This window comes from Epinephelus fuscoguttatus, linkage group LG18, assembly GCF_011397635.1.
Source record: "Epinephelus fuscoguttatus linkage group LG18, E.fuscoguttatus.final_Chr_v1".
Taxonomy (NCBI): Eukaryota; Metazoa; Chordata; class Actinopteri; order Perciformes; family Serranidae; genus Epinephelus; species Epinephelus fuscoguttatus.
In genome coordinates this window covers 10,839,549-10,864,985 of record NC_064769.1, presented here as the reverse complement: position 1 = coordinate 10,864,985, position 25,437 = coordinate 10,839,549, and the positions used below count along the sequence as shown (strand labels likewise).

Here is a 25,437-nt window from a genome sequence, read left to right as displayed (position 1 = left end):
TGTACACACACACACACACACACACACACACACATGGGGCTGCGCCTAGTGGTGATTAGATTGTGATGTGTACAGCAGCACAGTGGACAAGACTTTATGAGTTTTTACCGGCGAGTAACCCCATCTAAAGGGAGCTCCTCATCTTTTCCAACAGGACTCTGTTCCCTACTATTTATTAGATCTGATCAGCAGCGTTGCACCATCTACCCTCCACTCCGACCCTATATTCATATCACCCTCCTTTCCCTGTGCACTGTTTTTTTTTTTTGATTTTTTTTTTTTTTTTGAGGCATGGTTTGGTTGATGAGATGTGGCAGCGATACAGAGAGCGTTCTACTTCTCCTTATTAGCACTGAAGCAGTGGGGAGGGAGGGGGGGCAGGCTGCAGGATTGAGGGCGTCAGAGAAAAGGCTGGGGGATGACGGGAGGGAAAACACAGGCGCTCCAGTCTGTCTTCAGGACATGATTGCTCAAACTCTTATAATACCTGTGGTGCTTAATGATTTAACCTGTTACAGGAAATCATATATATATATATATAAATATATATATATATACATATAGCATTACTGCTGACCATTTTCTAAAGCCTACTTGAGACTTTAACATTGATGCTTTCCAGGAAATCATTAGTTTACATAGATTTCACTATAGTATAAATACCACTTGAGGAACCTTCAAGTTATTTGACAGAAGTAATCCATCATAGTGAACAAATATTTGCCATTAATTCTGACAGTTATGGCATGATAAGACAGTTATCTTGCTTCTCATCTCTTTAGCCACACTGATGGTGTGACTGTAGGGATGCCAATGTCAGTCCAAACTGAAAAATCTCAACAATAGATTGGCATGATTTTTTGTACAGATGCATGATCCCCAGAGGATCAGTCCTGACTATTTTGGTGATCCTCTGTTTTTTAATTAAGCTCCAGCCCTGGCGGTATGGCTCTGTTCTGGGGCCCCTCTGCCTTTCCTTGGGCCTACGCAGAACGCCTCTTCACCTATGTGGAAAGCCATAAGGCAGAGAGAGCACACACCCATTTGCCCTTCCATGTGCAAATAAGGAAAGCAGCAGCATAGATCCCCCCAGGAACAGAACAGAGCCAGCATCAATGACAAACAGTAATGACACTGATAAGTCAGACACAACATGAAAAGGAGGAGCTGGAGTGGAGGCATACAAGTTACATTGTAACTTAAAATAATGGTGTGGTCACTGGGATGATTGGGTTTCCCGTCCTGATTGTAACCAATTTACGGCATATTTTGCATACTGTCTTCATCACCACTTTGTCTCTTTTGAAATACCCAAACCACCTCCATAGCTGACATTGTGTTACCTTCCTCAGTGTTGGAGGTTAGCACAAGTTTACTTTAAGCACTTCAGCATAACAGGCTTAGTCAAAGTGTAAAAAAAACTGGGTGTGGATTAAGAGGCAGCGAGTTAGTGCTTCAGGAAACAGCCAAAGGTGTCACATTTCTGCAAGTTTCTGTTCTGTTTCTTCAACCGGTGTTGAAGGAAGACACTCCCTTTTGTTGCACTTATATATAATGAGCACTGTTGTCCAGTAAAGTTTGTTTGATTCCCTCCACTCTGCTCTGAAGTTAGGCTGCTGTCCACTCTGTTTGTGGAACATAGTCCCACCCTCCTGCAAGCAAGCGGTGGCACAGAGCAGAGAGTGGAGAGAGGCAGCAGACTGACTGGCTGTAGTCACATTTATTTCTGCTGTGTGATCATCATTACAGACATAAATTTTATTGTGATCCCCCATTGAGATGGTTTTATCACCAGCCCTGAGCTTCACAGAGCCTGGCCTGGCTGTAGACTCTTTGTCTCGTTAACACAAGAGACACATTCACATCTTTCCTACAGCAAAGCTTCTCAGTGCAGCAGACTTTGAAATTAGAGATGTTGACACATTAGTGAACACAATAGTCGTCACAGTGGTCCCGTTTGCAACTGCATAACAATTCTGTAATATCATAACTTTGGCGGAAAAATCAAGGAAATGGCCAAGTTGCCGCAAGTCTGTGTTAGCAGTATACTGAAACAAGTATTGGAGAACCAGTTGCCACCTGGAAGGTAAGATATCAATCTAAAGAACATATGGTATGCAATGAAAAATGCCCAACATAATATATGCAATTTGTTCTTCAGGCACAGATAAGATCCGCCGTTATGGTCCCTGTAATTTCCTTATATCCATGTGTTGTAATTAAGTTCTGGGCTCTCTTAAAAGATACTCAGATTGAAATTCAGTGGGCGTACAGACAGACATGAACTCTATCGTCCACCTATACAGGAAGTTGGTAGGTCCAAGACATCGTGTGTTAGCATGTCTCTGTGAGAGACTGTCAGAAGTAGTTGGATGGGTTTTTTTTTAGGCTATCAGCAGGAATAACGGTATTCTGTCATTATTCTGTCTGTCTTTTGATGTCTCTCTCTCAGCTCTCAGTCTCCGTCCTTCTCCTCCTCCATTTCATCTGACCGTCCTCTCTAATCAGGCCTGGATTGGCCTCGCCTCAGTGGCCACATAAGGAGTGCAGAGGAGACAGGCGGGAGGGAGAGGGAGCCACAGAGGGCGGGAGGTTAGGGGAAAGATCATAACTGGGATGACATACTCTTCCTTTACAGTGTTGTCGGAATTGCATTGCTGTCGGCATAAATGAGATTCCTGTACTAGAAAGTATCATTAAAAACAGGAGTGTAGGGATGATTTACAGTGCATTAAATCATGTTTTGTCTTATAGTATTGAATCAAAGTATATTTAGTATGACTTGTCAGCAAAGTGTCTTTCATGTCGAAGTGAAACAGATCTACAAAGTGATCTAAATTAATGAGAAATATAAAACACTTGATTTAACCTCTTGCAGTGTTAAGTAGGTGCACTTTTGGCAGCAGTTACCTCCTTGAGCTACTCCAGGACAAACATTGTTTTTAAGCCAGCGTAGCTTTGGCTTGAAGCTCTGGGTCATTGTCTTTCTGGAAAACAAATCTCCTCCCAAGTTGCAGGTTTATTGCAGAGTACATCAGTTTCTTCCCCAGGATTTCCCTGTATATTCCTGCATTAATTTCGCCCTCTACCCTCAGAAGTCTCCTGGGGCGTGCTGCAGAGAAGCAGCCCCACAGTTTGATTCTGTCACCACCGTGTCTCACGGTAGGGATGCTGTGTTTACGATAATGTGCGGTGTAACATTTACTCTAATGGCCTAAAAGCTCAGTTTTGGTCTCATCAGACGATAGAAACTTCTCTCAGCTGATTTCAGTCTCCCACATGGCTACTGGCAAACTACAGCAGAGATGTCACGTTGGGTTTCTTTTTTTTTTCTTTCTTTCTTTTTTTCCTAAGTGGCTTTCTCCTTTTCTCCTCTCTTCTCCCCCATAAAGCTGTGACTGCTGAAGCATCCAGCCAACTCTTGCCGCATGCACAGTCTCTCCAAAGTCAGCCTCTGGAGCTTGGAACTCCTTCAGAGTTGTCATAGATCTCTTGGTGGCCCCCCTTGCTAATCTCCTTCTTGCACAGCCGATCTTTTTGATACTTTTTCCATCTCTTAATGATTGATTTAGCTGTACTCCAAGGCATGTTAAGTGACTTGGACACTTTCTTGTGTCATCCCCTGACATTTATTTACCTTATTTGCTGAGTCCCTCAGAATGCCCCTCAATCTTCTTAGGTTCGGGTCTGAAACATGAAGCCAATGTGGCCGTGCCTTATATTCGCATCTTATTAATGGCCAGCAGGGGGTGACTTCACTTGTCAGATTGTTCAGAAATCTATTGCCATTCTCTCATATGAACTCTGGACAATGTTCTGAGAATTAAGTCAGACATTGTCCAGAGTTAACCTTTCACACCTGTAACACACAACAGGAGATTGTCCGTGTCAGTAGCGTTCCCACCCACTGGAAATACTCTGTTGGGTGGCGCCTGGGTAGAGTGTGCAAAAGGCAGGACATGACACAGATTATGCCGCGTTCCCATAGTCAGTTTGGAATTTAGTCATGAACAATATAGTCTCTTGCCTTTACTTGAATTTGTTTGATGATTTCAGCTTTGGCCCTCACCAAGAAAGGTCCCCACATCTCGTCATCTCTCCAGTTAGACATTATTTCTGCTGTCCATGTGTAAATGATCCTTCCTTGTTTGATTTACGTGAGCTGCATGATAGAAACTTCATCAACACGACCACTCACTGGCTGTGAATTCTGCACAAAGTGACCTGCTCTATTCGCATATGGGCTCAATCGGACAGTACACAAATTTTGTACTAGGGAGGTGGCAGGGTAAAGTCAATTTAAGTCCAATCCAACTAATTTGGACATTTGTGTTCTTACATAGAGCTCCTCAGAATAATGTCCATATAACTTCAGGTTTGCAGTGCACTTGAATAATAAGCTAGTGTCAACGTCTTCTTCATAACATCATGATGATAATTTTGTAAATAATGGTCCCATGCAGAGTAAAATAGAATATAAAGCAGGGTATGTTTGAGGATGTGGTCACCTTGAGATTGACAAGTCGCTACCATGGTGGTGTCCTTGGGTTCTCAGTCAGATCCACCCCTCGCTCATCCAAATATGGCCACTTCTGGCTCCAAGATGGCAATGGCCAAAATGGCAGACTCAAGGCTTCAAAACAGGAGTCCACAAACCAATAGATAACGTCACTGTGGCTATGTCAACTTCCTGTATACAGCTTGTGACTTTGCCATAGTACTGACTCCCAAAAACTTGGATCTTTATTTATACTATGAATACTTAAGCGTGAAGAGTACAGTGTTTACACATTGATAATTCATTTGAATAACTTTGTAGACATTACAATGATATCTTTTTGTTGATCTGATTCAAAAAAGACACTTTAAATCCTCTGTGATTCAACGCTGTGTAACAATGAAACAGCTTCTCTTTATAGGCACTGTGTTGTTTGTCTCATTATCTAAACAGCCGACTATAGCTACACAAATACACATACACACCTCTAATGCTACAATCGGGGCTTAATTTAAATGTTTATTGAAATGCGCATTTGTTAAACTTGAGTTTCGATGTTCTTCTGTGTAGGTTTGAGTATATGTGTATGAGGGTGTTGCATGTGTGGAATGTGCAAATGCGTCAACCAAAAAGGCTCCTTTCGCTGCACATCAGTGGATGATTGGCTCCCTGTGGTGTATCTTTGATTAGCCAGATAACAGGCTTCTGCAGCAGCTATAGAAACCGTCTGAGAGGCTCTGTCGCTTTCTTTCCGCCTCCTCCTCTGTTCTTTAAAGACCACCGCTCTGTCTCTTCTTCCTCTCCTTCTCTACTTCTCCCTGTACATCTGTCACTTGCCTCTCTCTTCTCTCTCGCTGCCACGCTGGTTCCCCTAGTTTAACAAGCTGCCAGGGGACTTACATGAGAGTACACCCAGAAATTTGTTGAAGGGATCTAAACAAGGGATGATTCATCCCCAGATGGCTCCATTTCCATGCCTCCCTTTCAGACTTTGAATTTCGGGAGCTGTAACGCCTGTCTCCACCTGTTATTTTCCTTCACCTGATGAATACTATATGGTCCTTTTGGAGATCACTTTTAGATAAATAAAAAATGTGAAAATTCAAAATAATTCATACTGCCATTTTAAAAGGAGCACATTTTAGAGTCGTCGTTTTAAAGGGATCATAACTCTGGCAGAAACTTGGATTGTGCAACTTCCTGGCTATAATGTACATCCACATTTTCTCTTTGTACGAGTGGGAAACAGAGACTAGCATTTTTCTGTCACCATTCACTCAGGGCGAAGCAAAACGGGCGTCAAATACACTCTTTGAGCGTTTGAATGAAAGTGAAGCAAATGTTTGCAGCCATTATATAAAAATATGAGCCCTGTCACTGTTTTTCGTCAGCCCAGTGATAAACATGTTGTTTCTTTCCACATACGGAGTTTCAGCTGCGGGATGTGTCACATTCAAAAGATGATATGAATAGAGCTATTTTGTTTCCCCCCCCATCTATTGTAGCGGCAGAATTACACTTTGTTCACGATCACCGGTCAAAGAAGTGTGATTTGAAAAGCTGTCGCACCATGGCAGTGAGATAAATTGAGAGACAGTGTTGTTCCATTTTGCACAATGTGCACAAGTTCAACTGATAAAGGTGATTAGTGATACCTGGACTTATGATGGCCGCCTGTGTCATAGTATGAATTAATGAGTTTGTGCGCCACACTGCTAACCTTCACAAAGACAAAGATCGTCATTGGAATAGTTTTTAACACAAGGAAAAGAAAAGGAAAATTCCACATTAAATATTGCTCTTAACCTTTCCAACTCCCCACCTCCAAGACCCATACCAACGCAACCATAGACCCATGTTTATCTTTTTAGAATGGGACAGGGGATCTTTAGGGGGAGATAGCAAGTCAACAGTATATGCCTCATGAAAGTGGTGTGCATCATCTGAAAGCTGGGACCCTGAAGATGAGTTTGAGATGCAGCTCAGCATTGTGTGTCAAGTTTACTAGTCATAAATATGCAACAAACATCATGTTTTGGTTAGGCACCTACCAAACATTGAAAGTTTAGAGTCTGTAGGGGCTGAGAACGTTATAATTGAGGCATATGATGGCCATTCCCATACTCAATTATGTCTCAACCTAGTTGTTGGGTAAGCATTTCTTTATGACTCAAGAATTGCTAAAAAAAAAATGGTCAGAAATACCACAGTAAGATACTGAACACCATAGAAAAATCCATGCCATGATTTGGTTTAAAAGACTTTTGACATTTGGAGATTTCTGTACAAATTGCATTGGAATGGAATTTCATGAGGATGTGATTATCCCAGAGAGCACAATAGGTCATCTTTATACAGTAAGGAATAGTTCCAAAAAATGATCCTACGACAATGAAATGCCTACTATGGGGGCTAACATCATCACACATGAATAGAACTGGGCTTATTAAATCCGTAAGACTCTCAACTTTCCAGTCAGACCCAATTCATGCAATTCCAAGACTGTTAGGGACCCCAGTACGTAGAAGTGTTCAAATAAAATAGGCAAGAATAACACATTTGTCCTGCATGCAAAAAAAACTACCAACCTGTGTGTGTTATTTTATGCGTGTGACTGTCATAATAATAACATGAATGAAGCTCAGGCTTTCACAGATTGACTGCAGCATTGGCTCAGTTTTGCTAGAAAAATAAATACAGGAAATAAAAGGCTGGAGCCCGTTTGTGAAAGCCTAACCAGCCACCATATTGATTTAAGTTCTTGAAAGGGAAACCTTGACATTTTTCAAACAGCTCTGTGTCACTGAAGTGTGGGAAGTTTGTGCAGATGAACACTGTTTGGCTTCCCTCTGTGCCGCCCGGAGCTGCCCACTCATCCACCACAGTCTCTAACGGTGACATGCTGACACACTAGAAGTGACTGCTTTCATATACATGCAGTCATTTAATCCATTGTTAATTAAAATATTGACGATAGCAGCTTTTACCTCTTCCACTCCATGAGGCCGCCAGCGAACTTGGCTGACATTACTTTCTTTCTGAGAATGTAGCAGGCTGGAGATACTGGGATCATATGAAACTAGAAGACCTAAGGCATCCATTGACACCAACCATATTTTGCTAGCTTATGGGAAGGGGGTTAAATTTCACTCCAAAGAACGGGCATGGCCATTTTCACAGAGATCCCTTGACCTCTCACCGCAAAATATCTGAATGGTTATTGATTCTGTGGGTACCCACAAATATCCCCTTTACAGATGTGCCCACTTTATAATAGTTTCATGCAGTTTGGGGCAAAAATCATGCAGTTCTGTTCCTTAAAACATATGAAATCTAACTTGCTACAGGCCATCGGACTGCTGAAATAATGGGTGTTGGGTGGAGATGTTGTACACGTGTGTTCTTTTGATCCACACTGTTATTTATCTGTGATTTACACTTTTGAAATTGCTGTCGTTCTATAGTACCACACCACAGTCTTTACAAACTGGCTAATAGTTTTAAATGGAATAGCGGACAGGCAGGCAACTAAAGACTGGTGTCTGGTGAACAGGTGAATAGTGGGTGAGGAGTGTATGTGCCGTATACTGTGGTGGAGTAATAATGGGAATCAGGGTTGCCAGCAGGAGACCTGCCAGGTGACTGCTTTAGACAGGTACATGCAGAGGCTCACTGGTGGACAGGTGGAACAACAGAGTCTGAAATAACACAAGATGTTAGAAATGTAAAATATCACAGGATAAACAAAGGAAGTGGAAGAAGATGAGTCAGATGAAACCTTGATGACCAATCTGCTTTTCCATTATAACCCACTCGCTTAATTTTTTACTCGTTTTATCTGCCAGCACCAACTCTCTCCCGAGGATACATTTTATTCTCATGGTCATTCAAATGAATTCCTATTTTACATCCTTCCATCTGTTTTATTCTCCAAATTGAAAAAACTCTCCCCTCAAAAGCAAGATTCACAATAAATGGGCAGACGTCTTTATCAGCTAATTCCTTAACTGCGGATAATCACATATGACTGTATGACAGTTATTAACACTCTGCTTGTCTTGTTTTTTTGTTGTTGTTCCGCAGGACTTCCTCACAGACTTGATGATGTCAGAAGTGGATCGCTGCGGGGAGAACGAGCACCTCATCTTCAGAGAGAACACGCTAGCGACAAAGGCCATAGAGGAATACCTCAAACTGGTGGGACAGAAATACCTGCAGGACGCCCTTGGTGAGTGCAGCAGTGATTTGGAAGGGGGCGAAGGCAGAGGCTGCTCATCTGAAAAATACTTCTGAAAGCAATGATAAAGCTGCTTCATGTCTGGACTTGAAGTGGCTCCTTTCATGTATTTCTGTTTTTATCTGTTTGTCCATTTCCCTCTTCATCTTCCTGCTCTCTCGTCTTCACATTCTCCTCTAAACATAATATTTCACACACTCAGGAAAAATGTTTAGTCAGAAGCATCTGTATATTAGCTGCAGTGGCCACAGTACAATAAAGCAAACCACCGTTGGCACAGAGATCAAATGCATTAGCAGCTCTCCTCCCAAGAATCATTTTGACAGCGAGACAACTGAAGCAACTCTTCCATCATCTCAATTTTTGTTTTGGAAGCTCGTCGTGGACAAAACAACTCACACTGTGACAGGGAATCTGTTTTGTCTGGCTTTGACAGACATTCAAATTCGAAACCACTTACAGGATCAGCTTTGTAGAAAATTATTATGGGTCGATTGTTTGACACTCCCGCCCCCGCTCCCACGTCGACAATGTTAGTCCAAGGTTAGATCAAGTGTGTTTGTCCATCTGCAGTCCTAACAATAAGCACTCTGTATGCACTGTGTGCTTTTCTCCCTCCCTGATTCAGAAATGTACACAGCAGCAGTTTAATCTACAAACGGCACACATCCTTCCTGGCACTCGTCACATCTATGCTGCTAATATTAATGCTCAACGTGTGTGCTTATGTCTTTCTGAGTGTGTGTGTGTGCAGGGCTCGATACTAACTTTTAAAGTGGTTGCCAGGCTGGTAGCCAGGCATCAGCTTTTGGTTGCTGAAACTGAAAATATAGTTGCCTTTGTTAGTCACCTAATATGTTGAGTAATTAAGATATATGTCAGCTTAATAATGATAAATGTGGCATAAAAGAATACTTAAAAGCTTTATTCTTTGTGTTTCATGTGATTACTTACATAATCTATTCTGTCCAATGTGCTGCCTTAAACTAATGACCGTGATGTGTCACTTATTGAGGTGTATGTTGGAGCCGTCCAGCTCAAAGATGCCGGGATACTTACTCTCCCAAGGCTTCACAAATTTACTTTTTCTATTTCGTTCAGGGTCATCTGGTTCTTTGTCAGATGAATCAATTTGCACATTCGTTCGTGATGGTGAGGGGTTAGTCCAACTTTTCACCCCACAGTCAACTTAAATTGCTTCGCCCTTGTCTCTAAAACAGATGCTTGTGCGTGCACGACAAGACGCACCAACGCACACCCAGTGCTGTCTGGTTTCTGTTCTGGCTGTAATACTGTGCTCACACAGCGACACAGCAAAAGCTTGGCCAGGTACAATATTGCTGAGTCACTGCTGAAGTGTTATAGTTATGTCATCCTGGTCAGGTGTATGTCTGCTACTTGAAGTAAAGCACCTCGACTAAACGTCATCTAAAATGGTGGCTCCCAACTGGTGGGTCGCGGGTGCATTCTGAATGTTCTCGCAAGTGACTCGCAGACACGTCAAGTTTGTAACAAACACACTTTATTTTGAAGTGCAGTGTATTTGCGAGACAGAGCTCATTTTGAAGTGCTGTTCCCTGCTGTAGACTGAGTGACTAACGGACAGCTACTTGACAGACACTAGCTCAACAACATGACCAAACACAAGTATGACACTGAATATATTAAACTGTGCGACTAAGGAGAAATCTGGACCCTGGAGCTGAACCAGTTGGGAACCACTGATCTTAAATTTGTATTTGGTCACAAAAATATCATTGTTTTTGAACAACGTCTGAGCTCTATTTCAACATCTCAGCCCCACTGCATCACCATGTAAACCGCAGTACACAGAAAGGTAGCATAGTGTCAACTAACTTAGCTAAATGACACAGTACCAAAGCTAGAAACAAAAACATGATTGGTTGACACTTAACTGCATCATTAAAGCGCTAAAAAAAGAAGCCAGCTAGACTTTGAATTGTAGCACATTACACATCACAGTGTCAGGCGTCAGTTTGTAGCATCGTGTCACCGGCTTCCATTGAAAATAACTGTTGCTAGGTCGCTCATAGTGTGAGCACAGCATTACAGCAATATTTAAATATCACTAATGCAACAAATATTAAATATTTATTTATTTTTGGGTGCACGTTTTTCTGTTTGCTGTCCCTAGTTATATGTTTAAACATGGGAGACAATTTTTCAGAATGGTTGCCAATGACAACTTGGTCACTGTTACTGTCGAGCCCTGATGTGTCTCTTTTTGGAGCTAGAGATGCCTCTTTATTTGCGTGCCTCTCACAGAGACTGAGGACTGAGACTGAGGCATCACCAGGACAGCAATAGGCTCAGTTTACAGGCTGTTGACTCATTGAGATCGTTGCAGTGATTGTCTGTCTTTTATCCCAATGGAGGCAACAAAAAGGACATTGTTATCTTTGACACTGTGTTTGTGAGTGTAACCTTGTTTGGCTTCTGCGAGTCTTATACGCATGTCAGTCTTTGTGTTTGTTGTCACAGGTCAAACTAAAGAGTAATCTGTCTCGAAAGGTTTTTTTTAGTTTATGGCTCGGCCCACTAGAATCTCAAGGGCAATATTAAACTGTGTTCCCTGTAGCTTTGACATCATATTCTTCCTCCGACCTAGCTCAGCTCAGCAGGACTTTGCAAGCACTTCAAATGACAAACGCAAAAGAAGAAAAATATTACCGCAGCTCCTTTTTCCCTGCTGTATCTGTCTCACAGATATGCTCAGAAAAGGATCCACAAGAATCCAAAATATTCTACAAAATACTTAATATTCTGTCTTATTGTTCTGTTTGTTTGTTCAGGTGAGTTCATCAAAGCTCTGTATGAGTCAGATGAGAACTGTGAGGTGGATCCGTCCAAGTGTTCGTCAGGTGACCTGCAGGAGCACCAGAGTAACCTGAAGATGTGCTGTGAGCTGGCCTTCTGCAAAATCATCAACTCATACTGGTGAATACTAATTTTCTGCAAACTTTACACATAACATATGAGTTCATACACATTTGTACTTTTCAAAGCACTCATATTTTACCTCTTAACAACATCCAGACTTCACACATGAAGGAAAAATTTAAAGCATCAAAATCTTTTAGTAATGTCTTGTTACCGGGAAACAGACGTTCACTCTAAAATATCTTCATCACAATGAAAGCAATCCCATTGAAGAGGCTCTTAATTAGGTTTCATGCCAGTTAGCAGCAGTTGTCAGTTTTAAAAGACATCTGTCGTTCACAACTTGCGTGTGTGAGATTTTAAAGCAACTGGAGAAATCCAGAGAGCCAACTTTGAAATAAAACTTCACTAAAAGTCAAGAGTAAGACACATTTATCAAGCAGCTCACACCCACTCACAGCCAAGCGTAGGAGTAACCTTTCACAGCAGCTGTCAGGGGATCACATGATTAATCACACGTGCATTCTAAATCTTTGGATTTTGTTTGTGTGGAGTTTTTAAAATCTGCTCTAACAACTTATATGTTTATTGATTACATATGCATGGGTATTGGTAGGGAGGGATACAGTCATGCTGGAATGAAAACAAAATAAACCAAACAGGAGTTGCGAAGAAAAATCTGAATAATGAAAATGTTGTACCACAGGATGTATGGAAAGTGATTGCAATCAAAACTGTACTGGCTTTATTTTTGTTGTTTGCACCCCTGACAAACACTGGGAAAAAAGAGAAATAGAAAAAGCTGTGTGTCAAATGTTCAAATTAGATGCAAATAATATGATAAAACCATGCTGATCGCCTCAGCTAACATGTTGTTATTCATCATGACCATTTTTTTTTTTTTTTTACAATCACTCTCAAAACATGTTCTGTGCATAACTTTTCTTCTAACAATGTTCAGTTCAAACGCAGAGAAATATGTAATTTTAATCAAGATCACGGTCTGTGTCATTTGGTATTCGTTGCCTGTCAGTGGTGTCATAAGCCCCTTCACGCATGCATCAGGGTGGTGGTCGTCTGCCAGAAGCTGTTATAAATTGACTTATATCTAGTTTTAACATTTCTATCATGAACTCTTTAGATCTTGGGTCTTTTTAACTATATGTTTAAACCGGATGAAGGATTTTAATCACTGGACGTCTGGATCTTAAGTTATCAGAGAAACAAGCTGAGCTAACCTTAGGGGTAGCTTGGCTTTAGCCCCTGCCGTGCTGTTTTTGCTGGTTTAAATCACTGAGTCCGTTTGCTTTGGAAAGGGGGACACCTGCAGATAATTCGTCTCTCGATAAAAACCTCCTGAACATCTGGTTCTTAAATTATTAGAGAAAAAAGGTGAGCACACATTCACAAGAGCTGTGCTACCAGCCCCTCTGTCATGAGCCAAACAGCCTTTGGATTAGACTGATTTTTAATGTGAAACTGCTTTATTCAGTGTTTTATTGATTTAAATCACCAGGTCTATTTGTTTTGGGGAGGATGAGACCTCTGTGAATAATTCGGCTCCCAGTAAAAACCTCATGAACAATGAATACTGAAGGAAAGTGGGAGAGCTGACTGTAATAAAGGCAGTGCTCTGTTTTATGTTATTGTTTTGATTGAGAGACCCTAGAGGCAGAAAATGATATATTGTACGTTTGAGTTGTGCCAAATTTGATAAATTGATTTTATTCTGAAGTTTGGGAGTAGCAGTGAAAGTGAAAAATTTTTCACTCAATCCCAGAACTCCAGAGAGACTAAACCATCTGTCTCAAAATTAGGGTTTGGGAATATATAAAAAAGAGCAGACAAATATAGTACAACCATTGTAAACTTAAAGCTCATGAATATTTTAAACAGTTATGTGTCTTCTCACTCACACACTTTCAATTCCATTCATGCAGTGCGAGGTGAAGATAATGTTTTGGTCCGCTCTTTTAAAAGACCTTCTGTTCTCTCTCTTATTCTCCACAGTGTCTTTCCGAGAGAACTGAAAGAGGTCTTTGCGTCATGGCGACAGGAATGCAGCAACCGGGGTCGACCGGACATCAGTGAGCGTTTGATCAGCGCGTCCTTGTTCCTGCGGTTTCTCTGTCCAGCCATCATGTCCCCCTCACTTTTCAATTTGATGCAGGAGTATCCAGATGACCGCACAGCACGTACACTCACGCTCATCGCTAAAGTCACCCAAAACCTGGCAAACTTCACCAAGTGAGTGTGTTTGTTTTCAGTTGTGTGTTTTTAGCAGTCGAGGTAGTTTTCTAAAATAACATTTCTGCATTACTCTTTGTCCCTGTTTCCCCTTCCTGTCCCTGTTTGCCGTCAGATTTGGCAACAAGGAAGAGTACATGTCCTTCATGAACCAGTTCCTGGAGCACGAGTGGACCAATATGCAGCGCTTCCTGCTCGAAATCTCAAACCCAGAGACAATCTCCAACACGGCAGGCTTTGAGGGGTACATTGACCTCGGCAGGGAACTGTCCACCCTGCACTCCCTCCTCTCTGAAGTGGTGTCCCAGATGGACCAGGTACCTAAGATGGCAAACCATAATATAATAGAATGCATTAGTTTATATTAAAATCATGTAGAGATATGCATACATAGATATTCGTTTGGTTTCATAAAGGATAGGATTCAGCTTTACAGAGGGTCCAAAGGTCTTCAGTTCATTATCACAAGCTTCAGGATTTGAATCATGCTCAGACTACATTAGGATGTTTATCGTACATCAATCAATAATTCATTATTGCATTACATAAACAGTGCACAAGGGGAGAGCACTGTGAAGTCTCAGAGGCTGGGTGAGGCATATTAATGGGTTTACAAGGACGTTTACATTAGCTGTGGTAGCAGATGGGAAGCTGGTAATAATTAGATAAAGGGCAGATTGATGTGGGGTTTTTTTTCTTTCTTTTTTGGGGGAGAGTAGAGCATCCAGCTCGCTGAAACCCTGTATTTCAATAATTTAGAAATCACAGTGAGGCTGGTTGAGTCCATCAGACTGGCCGGCCTAATTTATTATTAAGTATGTTGTCTGAATAAGAGAGTTGATTGCATGGCATAGGGAAAATAACTAGGTCTTAAAAATATGCAAATATTAAATTGAACAAAACAGCACGGAAATTAAATCCAGTTAATGCCCTGACTGAAGTGGTCCAGAGTCATATTTAATTTGGCTTAAAACTTAATTGTGTCTCTTTCTTCACAGAGTGCAGCCTCCAAGCTGGGTCCTCTGCCCAGGATCCTGCGGGAGGTGAACACAGCTCTGTCCAACCCGTCCTGCGTCCAGATGACACCCGGACAGTCCTCTGAGCAGATGGGCTCACCTCCCGCTGAGGCAAGCTGCAGCATCTCCTCCGGCCTGCAGAAGATGGTCATAGACAATGACCTTTCAGGGTAAGGAGTGTTTGAGATCTCATCTAAAACACACACACACACACACACACGTTTATTCATTTATACAGTTCACACTGTTTTGTTATTTTTTGATTATGAAGACAGGATCACAGAATAATTAAACGCAGTGTGCAAAATATGGCGGGCCCATTAATTAACATGAAGGACAACATAACTTCAAATACAAATTTTCATGGGATGTCAAAAATTGAGCTCATTATTTTCTATTAATCAACTTACATTAATTCATTTGCATGTGGAAGTGTTAAAGTGAGCAGCACAGAAAAGGGCAACTGTCAGTGGACAGGAAGTTAATGGGTACTGGTGCTGCAGCTGCTGGAAGGGGATATCCAGCCATAGTTTCAATAGTGCAAACCCTAAATATAGGATGATTAGTACATTTAAACTCTGTGCTTGTGCTCCTCATTTGCATATTTAAAAAGCCTCATTTAATGGATCTCTATGTGACATTCAGAGCATATCTATGATTCAGAGTTTGGGTCGGAATTGTCTGCACACGGCTCTCAACATGGAAGGGGCTAAACTGGTGGCTCGCAGCTAGCAGTGCTGACAGTGCAAACAGTGCTGACAGATCTTATGGTGTTATCCAAGAAAGAAACAGAGGGTGGGCGCTATGCTTCTGCAACAATACAATTAAGAACGCGGGGAGCTGTCTAGCCTTTAAGGCGACATCGGAAGTAGTAACTGCGCCAAAATGTCTGTGTAAATGGGACAGCTGGCAGGACAAGATCATGGACGATGAGTGTGGGTGTGACGTTTTGATAACGTGTTATGCATGCGACCCAATGTGGGAGACTGAAAAAGTAGATGATAGCAGTCAGCAGCTAACTTAAAGAAGAAGAACAGCAGTCGGAAAATTTCCACAAATTGGGAGGACAATGAGGACGGGAGGTGCTTACCCTCCGAGCAGATGATGAGAACAGTTGCCATGTAACAGAGGACAGAAATGATGTAATTGCCATGTTATGCCATTGTTATATTATCTTCTATGATATTGGCATGCTGTTTAAAATCACACATGGGAGCGGCATGTTGCTGCCTTTTGTAAAAACGCAAAGGAAAGGAAGCATAAAAAGGTACTTCATAGCTGCCCTATAGCACGATCTCTGTGTGAAAGGGGCTATTGAGTTACATGCACGCACAGCCGGACCGGCTACCACAACAAAGAACAGAGAAGCTTGAATTACAACATGCACAGAAAGAGCATGACTTCATTCTCTAGTCAGGACACCATTACTCCACCTTATCTTTCTGTAACAAATAGTTGTTAACTGCTATATTAATGTTGTATAGAGCACCTTTAAGTCTTCAAAATGCAATAAATACAAATGACTCCATGTACAAAATCAGTCTTTATTAACCTGGAACAAGTCCTTAAACATGTCTTATATCACTGAACAAACAAGTAAAATTTCTCCAAATGGTATATTAAAAACATGGAGGGCACTTTTACCTCCACAATAGATTGTGTTCTTAAACTACCAATTCTGCTGAGTGTTAATGTTTGTCAGCTGAGGCCATGACACAGTGTGAGTGTCACCCCTGCTTGTTTACATCAGCCAGATGAAACCTCATTTACTCTCCAGTGGATGAATACACACTCTGACAGCACCTTATCTCGCTTATCTGCCGTCCTCTTACTCCCTGGCAGAACAATGGCAAGGTGACACTTAGAAAGATTAACATGAAGGCACAGGGACCAACAGAGGGGGAGAGATATATGAGTAATAGCCAGACACAAAGACCAGTAAACACAACACCAGAACACAGGCAGGCAGATGAGATCATACTGTACAGAACAGGAAGATGAGACAACAGGAAGAGAGTCAGACAGCTGGTATCATTACGATAATCAGGAGCCCAGGATCAATAGAACTAATTAAGTGATGTCCCGATATGACCTGATGTCCAAGCCTACCCTCTTTACTTTATCACAGTTACTGTTTGCTCATATATTGATGTATGTGTGTCTATGTGTGTGGTGCATCCTCATCAGCAACCTGTGAGGCAGAAACAGCATTCGAATGAGCTCACGATGCTCACCTAATTGCTTCTCATCCACCAACCAGTGACATGAAAAGTAGGAGAAAGAAAAGGAGACAGTGCCAAGATTGAGAGAGGGAAGAAATTGAGCAGAATGAAGATGAGAAAGAAGTTAGGAGGGAAGGATAATGGAACAGAGGGAGAAGGACACAGAAAGAGGGAGGAGATGAGCGTGATGTGAATGATAGAGATTATTGGAAGATAAATCACGTCTGTCAAGGTAATCGTCTTCTGGCAATGAAGCCTCCATCTGCCGGCTGAGGGGAAGGAAGAAAGGGAAGGTGAGGGGACAAGGGACAAAGGAAATTAGTGTAGAGGCCACACATCCTTAAAAACTGGCCTTATGACTCTGTTACACTTGGGCTACTGTAAACTAGTAAACAGTTAAAGGTTTTGCTGCTACAGCCTTAGAAGGTTTGTTATGACCATGGTGGCTAATGTTAGCAATGTTTGGGCAAATTTTGCTGTTAAAGGCATAATTACTGATTCAATTCACTTTATTTCTTGTGCTTACCAATTGTGCTTCTATTATCGTTACATTAGCTTAGCATTTTAGCATTTAGCTTAACAGTCAAAGGCAGGTATACCCAAATTGCTTTGCCCCAGGGCCACTTTTACAAAATGTCAAGCTCTATTGCGAAGCTCTTTTATGTACTCTGGCACCTTATGTATATTAAAAGTACAAGAAAAAAAATCCCAATGTGCACTGATTTATTTTCACTGTGAATTAGAAAATGGTTAAGGGCAGGTCTGCACAATATGCAAAAACAATCATACTGCATTTATTTTGATAGATATTGCGGTTGTGATAAAAGTTGCGATTTTAGTGGGAATTGGTCATTTTTGTATAATTTTAACAGAAAAAAAACATAAAGATGATGATGATGTAATGTTTGCTGGGGTCTGTAAAAAAAAAAAAAAGGGGCATGTTCCCTTATGATTGGAATATGATCTGGATGCCAGAGCATCTCTATAACGCCACAGTCCTTCATTAATGATGGTATGTTCTGACACATTTTACCTTCATCAAAAATTGCAGCCCCTGCAGCTTTGATATTTCACTTGGCCATATTGCATTTTTGATTAGAGTTTGATTAATTGTGCAGCCCTAGTTGATGGGTCAGCAGGCCCCCTATCGGGGTTCAGATTTGGCCCACTGGCACTAAATTGCCGGCATGAGATTTTGCTGCTACTGCCTTAGTAGGTCAGCTATGACCATGGTGGCTAATATTAGCAGATTTTAGGTAAATGTTGCTGTCACTTTTTTCCACCTGTGCTGCTGTTATTGTTACAATAACTTAGCATTTTAGCTAAATGCTAAAGTACTCTACTTTAGCTCAACAGTCATTTAGCATTTAGCAGTGGCTATTGTTTATCAACAGTTATGTAGGCTTGCTCATTGTTCCTCTTAGGTTCCACTTGGTTCCACTTCAAGTTATTTCTAAGATAAGAGCTATAATAAGTCTCTTATTTCAGTTGTATTCACTTTATTTGTATGTCAAATTCTGATTTTGTGACATTTTTTGTGTCATACTGTATGTTGCTACACATTGCTATTGCTGCCTATATTGGTCAGCCCACTCCTGATTCAAAATCTCAATGAGGCTGCCTTGGTTAAATAAATGTGCATATGCAATAATATGCAATTACATTTACATGCAGCTAAAACTACAGAGTAATATTTTACCTCTTTTGTGAGTGCACAGCTCAAAGTTATCACTTGTGACTGATCTTAATTGGCTGAGTTTTTGAAATGCACGGCAGATTTACTTTATTTTTCACTCTGTCTCTTTCAGATTAGTTGACTTCACCAGGTTACCCTCCCCTACCCCAGAAAATAAGGACCTATTCTTTGTGACAAGGAGCTCAGGGATCCAGCCCTCCCCAGCACGCAGTTCAAGCTACTCTGAGACCAATGAACCTGACCTCGGCATGGCCAATGGCAGCAAGAGTCTGTCCATGGTGGACCTCCAGGACCCCCGCAGTCTGGAGGGTGGACCTGGTCCAAGCTCCACAGATGCCATGGGTGAAGGCCAAACCTCTGGGGGAGGCTGGTCAGCCAGAGTCTCACAGGGCAGCATCCCTGGAGGTCCCACTCTACGGAGGCCAGGCCAGCCCCCCACCACCATGAGCACAGAAAGCACCCCAGGCCGACCCGCCCAGCTATTAGCCCCCCTGTCTTTCCAGAACCCAGTCTACCAAATGGCGGCCTGCCTGCCTGTGTCCCCTCGCGGAATGACCGACTCGGGCTCTGAGTGCCACAGTTCTGTCAGTTCCCATAGCAACAACGAGGACGGGCCAGCAGGAGGGAAGCACGCCTTCTTGAACCATGGTGGAGGAGGAGGCGGAGGTGGAGGGAGCAGCGGGGATGAATACTCCAGGCGTTCAGGAGACTTCAACCGCCGACAGCTGTCCCTCACAGAAACACAGCACCAGCCCACCGTCCCCAGACAGAACAGTGCTGGCCCACAGCGGAGGATAGACCAACCTCCACCTCAGAGCATTACTCGGGGCCGAACACCCCCGAATCTGCTCAACAGTGGACCCTACCCCCGTCCCTCCTCTGGCAACATGATGACGTCTTCACCTGACTGGCCTGGTAGCGGCGCCCGGTTACGACAGCAGTCCTCTTCCTCCAAAGGTGACAGTCCGGAGACCAAGCAAAGAGCTCAGCACAAACAGGTATGAGCTTCAAACCGCAGCGTACACATCTTTAACTTACAGCAACATAACTGAGGATGATATTCATTAAGTCGTTATTCAGGATGGCCAACGGTAGTCGTCTTAGTCTATGAAATCAACTGAAATTACAGTGATGGAAAAAGTTCCAATTACAAAATGCCCATTTGTCTCATAGCATGTTGAAGAAGGCTGTGTGGGTGGACTCAGCACAGACACTCTGCACATTGTGCCCTAATGAACTATAGTCATTGTGCGTGTAATAACAGTAATTTGCATACTGGCACCTCATCACTTCACCACTGTTTTACTGGTCAAGTTTAATGGGCTGAGAATGAGGGTGGTGGAGGCACAATTAGCATCTTATTAACTAGCGATATACAGTATGTACTCTCACATGCTTGCAAGGCAACAGAAAACAGACCTGGTGGATATAAACAGATGCAGTATTTTGCTGGGTTAGTGTATTGATACAGTATGTGTGTCAGTGTGTGTGGTCACAGTGGGAGGCTTCCATTTCAAATCTGCACTTTCTCCAATGCCTTTGCCAGTAAATCTATGTTCTGTATTGGCAGGTCAAGTCTATAGGCTGTGATTAAAAACACTGGTCAATAGTTGCCCTTGGTGACTGGCTGATGGGAAGGGCATCTGCATCTTAACCATAATACCTTGCTCTACTCTCTATGGAATGGTCTATGGGATTGCTTTCAGTTTGACTGAGTTACTGATGGCACTAAACCCTAATTTGATTGCATGTTCGGGGAGCTCAGCACACACATTTACTTTCAGAGAAGGGATAGTTCAGAGTTTTTGGAGTGGGGTTGTATGGGGTGCCTATCCATAGGCAGTGTATTACGGACAGTAGATGTCAGTCAGCATGCCCCAAGTTTGGAGAAGCAGGCTGGAGTCAAGCAATGTACTGCTGTGGAAGGATCATGAACAAAATGTGTTTTACCCACCTAAAAATACATTATATTTTGATTTAGTTTCATTGCTTTACCCTGCTGCCAGACAAAGCCAGACTCCATGTTGTTTGTGTTATTGTGTAATTTGGGGTTTAAAAAGGTTGGTTCACATTCACCAAAGTCACACAATAATACAAACCAACCAAACAAAGCAACGGTAGACCAGCAGCTCCTATGTCAAGTGAGGTAAAATGGAGCACAGATGGAGAACTGAAGCCATGAACAGCTGCCTTCCCTGAGCGGGCTGTCTGACTGAAAGGTAAAGCGGTGAAAATATTGTTAACATAGCGTACAGTTCTAAACTGCTGTAGTTTTTTTCATTGAGTCCCATTCACAGCAGTACATGTTTAGCTTCCGTGTCAGTATTCCTTCTACTTCTCCAAACTGGTGGCGTGCTGACTGACCTACAGCTCCACTTTTAAAAAATCAAACTATTACTTAAAGTTCTGGAACTTAAAGCCACTATGAGTAGACTTTTTATGCAATTATGGTATCTTTTTAAATGATTCTTGTGGGGTAATGTTGGACGTTCCATCAGTTTGATCCAGAATAAATATCTCAGCAAATACTGCAGGTGTTGCCATGAAGTCGTACACATTAATGGTTTCCAGAGGATGAATCCAAACAACTTTTGTGATTCAGTGACCTTTCCTCTGGGTCAACCAGCAGGTCAAAGTTTTCACTTGTCCAATGAAATGTCTCGACATTTACCACACAGATTGGTTCACATTTTGAACAGACATTCATGGTTCCCAGATGATGAATCCTATTGACTTTGGTGATCCCCTGACTGTTGCTCCTGTGCCACCATGAGGTTGACATTTTAGGTTTTGATTGAAATGTCCCAACAGCTGATGGATGGATTGCAATCATATCTTGTGCAGACATTTGTGTTCCCCTCGGGATGAACTAATAACTTTGGTGGTATGACATCATCATCTGCTAAGAATTGAAATTTGTCAAATACTTTGGTTTATGACGAACAATTCTTGATGACATTCTCATCAGCTTTAAGTGTACTTTGTGTTTACTGCTAAACATTAGCATGCTATGTGCTAAACTAAGACAGTGAACATGGTAAACATTATATATTTTTGATACTTCCGCTGGGGGATGCAAAAGTCTGAATATTCAAATTCTGCATAGTGGCTTTAAGCTGACTTTTCCTTTCCAGAATAGTTTAGGTTTTTAATCTTAATTCTGTCTGGTTGGCAATGAATTGACATCAGTCACTTAAGAGTGTACGAAGCCAACAATGTAGTTAAGTTATGATCAATTTTATCTGTAGGCTTACTCAGAAATTAATTCCTTTTCTTTTATTCGTCCATTTGCAGATATTCACAACAGTATTTCAGCCTTTTCAAAACCCATCAGTGCTAATGAATGTGTTGAGCTGTAAAAACATCCTACGTTTCCTCTCATGTACTGTAACAGCCCACAGCCATTTTTCTCTACTCATCTGTCCATCAGATTACTGGCAGATGGAAGCACACACACACACATATATACCTTAAATGCCAGTATCTGCCTACAGGCTGATTTAAATTTCACTCATTCGATCTTAAAGTGTTTACCCTCCTCGCTGCTAGTGTGACACGGTAGGTGTACACATTCACACATGTTTAAATCAGTGCTACGAAGTGTGTGCTCTGGTGTATGCGTGAGCTTGAAGACAGGGGTGTGTATCCATTCCACCTGCTGCTTTCAGTCCAGATGATTTGGTGCATTTCAAGCTTATTTCTGTTGTTTCTGTGCTGTTATTGCTACCTGCCCCCCCCCCCTCCCCCCGTCACTTGCACTTGGCTCATGTGTGTGTGTATGTGTGTGTGTGTGTGTGTGTGTGTGTATGTGTTGTGTTCACTAGGCCCCCTCCCCAGTGAACCCCAGTGCGCTGGACCGCACAGCAGCCTGGCTATTGAATATGAATGTGCAGTATTTAGACCATGAGGGGATGGAGCCAGAGTCACTGAGAAACAGAGAGGATCTGACTCAGGTGGAGAAGGTAACCTGCCTCCTCATCCGACCTTTGACCTTTACCAACCCCCTCCTTTCACAATCCACCTCAACCTTCAGCCCTGATACCCCCACTTAACTGTCCTTCCTTTCTTTACCCCTCATTAGTTCCCACATATACCTCCCTCCTTAAATCCACCCACCCCCTCTACACACTTAATGTCTGCTGGATTTATTCCCACTGTGCCTTTCCGCTAAGCCTGAGGTCCCTTAGACATACCTAAATTGTCACTTAAAGTCATAATATGGGCACTTATAACATAAAAGTGAGGTAAATATGTTTTTTTTTGTGCGTCAGTCTGGCTCTGCATGTGACCCCGTAATACCTCAATCCCCCATTTTCCCGAAATTGGCTTTTCAGCAGTGATCAGGATGTTTTTCGGGGATGTTTTCTTGCCATTTTCACAGCCAGCAGTGAGCCCGGTTGTGGCTATGAACTGCAGGAAAGTCATAGCAATAGCAATTATGGCAGAAAGTAGTTAGTGTGAGGCTGAATAGAGCAGGCAAGAATATCACCATGGCTGTCAGCAGGTGTCAGGGCGAATATCAGGACTGTTTTCATTACTGATTAAGCTGCAGATTAATGTCTTGATCATTGTTGGTTTATAGAGTGTCTAGAAATAGTGAGAAATACTTCCCACAGCCAACGGAGATGTATTCAGAGGTTTTGTTTTATTTCACCAACAGCCCAAAGCCCAAAGATATTGCGTCTAAGTCATACATGACATGAAAAGCATCAAATTCTTGCACTTGAAAAGCTGGAATGGTTGGCGTGTTTGGCTGAGAAATAAGTAAAATGATTAATCTATACTGGAAATAATTGCAGCTGTTGATCAATTAATTGACTAATAATTGCATGTAGACAACTTGGCTAACAACACGCTTCCTTTGAGACTTCAGCAGTGTTGTTTGGTTTTAACCTCCTTACTTCATTAAAGAAATGTCCCTCCACCTGGAATATCTCCACACACCCTCCTAACTTCCCTCCGTCTGTCTTAACATCTTTGGAATGAACCTAAAAGCCCAAAGCAGGTGTGTGTTTGCGTGTGTGTGTATGCACATGCGGTACATCCACACAGACATGTTGGAGCTTGTGTGCGCTTGCATCTATGTGAGAGATGGAGACAGAAAGAGGCTTTTTGCTGCTTCCTCTGCCTACGTTCCTGTTTCTCTTCTCAGCAACCTTTACAACCATTCACCCTCAGCTTCGCTTCCATGCTTTGATTGGCTGCCACATTGCCCCCCCCCCCCCCTTTTTTTTCCATCCATAATGAATACAAACCTGTCATCCTAACATAGCTCATACTTTATGGAAGCCAGCAGCCCAGGCAGGGAGAGCAACCAAAGAAGGCAATAACTTCAGTCTTAACAAAGAAGCCGCAGACACCTTAAAATAGCAGAGTAGCAACAAGAGAAGGATTGGAAAACAGTACATCTTCCACAGCAGCTTAGACACAGGCTGCAGCTAATGGCCCATACACTCTTAACAATACAGGCCCTACAGTAGCCATTTTAAGCTTTCACATGCATTTACATAGACTGTATATATTCAGTGAAATGTAACTAATTAGGGCATGCATGTCTTGTTAGGAGGAGCAGACATCAAAATAGAAATTCCAGTGAAGCTCATCTTTTAAATGCACAGATTGAAGTGGTTGGATTACATTTCTCTGCAATTGTACCTTATATAATGACGTGACAAATAGAATTAGCCGATTTAGATGAGCACAAGTAAGTGCAATAATAAGATGGTATTTGCATGTTTTGAATTCAAAAAGAAATGCCATTTGACATTTAATTTTGCAGTTGAATACCACTGAATATACAAGAGCAGGTTTTTAAATGCAAAGCAAATATGAAACACAGGAGGGCTGAATTTTTGTACCGTGCATTTTTTGATCTTGGTGTCAGGTTCTGTTTGAAGTCAAGGATGAACAGTAACTGGCTTTAGCAAGGATGTGAGGTTCATTTTTTTTATACTTAATTGCAAGATAAAATAAAATTTTCTGTTGCAATTAAAGAAAAGAAAATCCAGCAGAAAACACAAACAGTAATGTACATATGCATGATTTATTTAGAAAAAGCAAAATAAAACAATGAACATACAGTGCTAATATCATTACCAAAAAGCACACAAAAAAATACTTAGTTAAATACTTAAGCTGTTTTACAGAAAATACAATTAATGGCCAACTTGTTGATTTCACTGATCATTCATGCAATCAGCATATTATGTCATTCCCCCTAGTTTAATGACAGATAAACACTTCCTTAATATTTAATTGTGGGCCTCATAATCAAACAGATTGCTCCAACAATGGCAATATTTGCATTCTTCTTGAATTTTAATTCCTAAGCGTATTTTCTCCGACTCCAAATCCCATCAGCTATGAATACTTTTCAGATATTGATCCATTTCTAGAGTCACTTTAGGTTGTTTCTGGCCAAAGGGAACACTTTTTGGTTGAACTGCTTGTTAAATTCGGAATGTTTGGGGGATTAAATGTGCAACTATAACATGTATTAAGGTCAGTATGCTTTAATCAGCCACCACTGATAGTAATAATATTTTTTATTAATTTAATTTTACTTTGTTATTTTATAGATTGGGTTTTCATACTTTTTTTTGTCTTTCTCTTTTAACAGT

The 25,437-nt window shown here is 41.7% G+C and overlaps 1 protein-coding gene across 11 annotated transcripts in view; it reads left to right on the top strand.

The window, feature by feature from the left end:
- The window catches only part of dab2ipb (DAB2 interacting protein b), a 213,345-nt gene that overhangs the window by 176,904 nt on the left and 11,004 nt on the right, over positions 1-25,437 (top strand). For 10 of the 11 annotated variants that reach the window (XM_049603707.1, XM_049603706.1, XM_049603713.1 and 7 more), the window contains 7 exons: positions 8,582-8,726; positions 11,549-11,693; positions 13,647-13,883; positions 13,999-14,200; positions 14,882-15,069; positions 18,930-19,815; positions 22,642-22,779. In XM_049603707.1, coding sequence (XP_049459664.1) covers positions 8,582-8,726; positions 11,549-11,693; positions 13,647-13,883; positions 13,999-14,200; positions 14,882-15,069; positions 18,930-19,815; positions 22,642-22,779 — 1,941 coding nt within the window. The remainder of the gene's footprint in view (positions 1-8,581; positions 8,727-11,548; positions 11,694-13,646; positions 13,884-13,998; positions 14,201-14,881; positions 15,070-18,929; positions 19,816-22,641; positions 22,780-25,437) is intronic. The other variant, XM_049603709.1, reaches the window with a different exon arrangement.